General features: G+C 34.4%; 1 protein-coding gene across 1 annotated transcript in view; it reads right to left on the bottom strand.

Moving 5' to 3' along the window:
* Positions 1-1,259, bottom strand: part of LOC119589302 (zinc finger and BTB domain-containing protein 7B-like) — a 53,190-nt gene that overhangs the window by 48,109 nt on the left and 3,822 nt on the right. The window contains exon 4 of the mRNA XM_037937925.1: positions 673-792. Within this exon, the coding sequence (XP_037793853.1) occupies positions 673-792 (120 nt within the window). The remainder of the gene's footprint in view (positions 1-672; positions 793-1,259) is intronic.

Below are 1,259 nucleotides of genomic sequence, written 5' to 3' on the forward strand. Positions count from 1 at the left end.
AGCACCAATGGGATATTGAAGACATATCCAGTATGTATCTTAAAGACAAGCCATTACTTAAACTACAGTCAGTATCTTTCCAATAAAACACTATACATTTGCTCCTCTAAAGTTACAGGCATGAGTCAGTGCCTATATTTTGTTTCTCCTGCAAGTACCATGATAACTTTCATGTTCTCAATGATTCATTTGGGAATAATGGATATCTTTTACTTTTTAACAGCTGTATAAAGAAGCCTTTCAATAAGAATTTATATATTTTACTAATGAGACCAATCCTTTCCTCACATTCAAAATACGCTCAACATTAATACTTCTTCTTCATTCACTATTCTTCAAATCATTAAAGAATACTGATTGCTCATGTCCTGAAAATGACCCAACACTACCTTCATGACAAATGATCATACATTATATAAAATTTAATACAATCAGTATCTCTTTAAATACTTTGAAATGCTAATAGCAGCCAATGAAGGTGTTAAGTTACAACTTTTAGTAGTGGACCTTGATTTGCACAAATGCTTAATAAACTTTTCTTACTTTGGAAATTTTAACACAAAACTCTCATGCTACATTAGCCATCCCACATTTGACTACTTTTCAAGATAGCCCTACTTAACACCTCCTGTCATGGCACCTCCAAAGCAAAGAAAAGGGTTCAACACTCACCAACTGTTGTTGCTGTCGCTGAGGCTGGGATGCTGCAGCAACGGCAGCTGCAACAGCCCCAGACAGACCTTCCGCAAAGTTTGTTGAACTATTTTCACTTTCCCAAGTTGCTAAACCACTCTGAAATAAGTGAAAAACAAATATCATATTATATGCTGTTTGACTTCTTTGTAAATATCATCATCTGCCACATCTTATCTTGTCCTTTAGACCTACTGCCCTGAAGTAGAATCATGTTATTCAATAATGTGCTTTCATGGACATAATCAATCCACTACAATGACTTTTACAAACCTAATAAAACAAATTAAGTGCTCACATCTAGTTAGCTTGCTGCAACCAGAGAAAATTCTCACAAACGGCCTAATTTATAACTGACAACATATCCAAAAAAGAACAATGCAGCTACAACTTCCCACTGAGTACATATGAAATAACAGCAAACAAATCAGTGTCATTTACATCTCCCTTTTATTCCTTCCCAATATATATCAAAGATATGCTGCGATTCCTTTTCTGTTCAATGAAAATTATTTTAGCCATCATCCAATATCAAACAATGGAACTATTCTTAGGAGAAATTACAT

Source organism: Penaeus monodon, chromosome 25, assembly GCF_015228065.2.
Source record: "Penaeus monodon isolate SGIC_2016 chromosome 25, NSTDA_Pmon_1, whole genome shotgun sequence".
NCBI lineage: Eukaryota > Metazoa > Arthropoda > Malacostraca > Decapoda > Penaeidae > Penaeus > Penaeus monodon.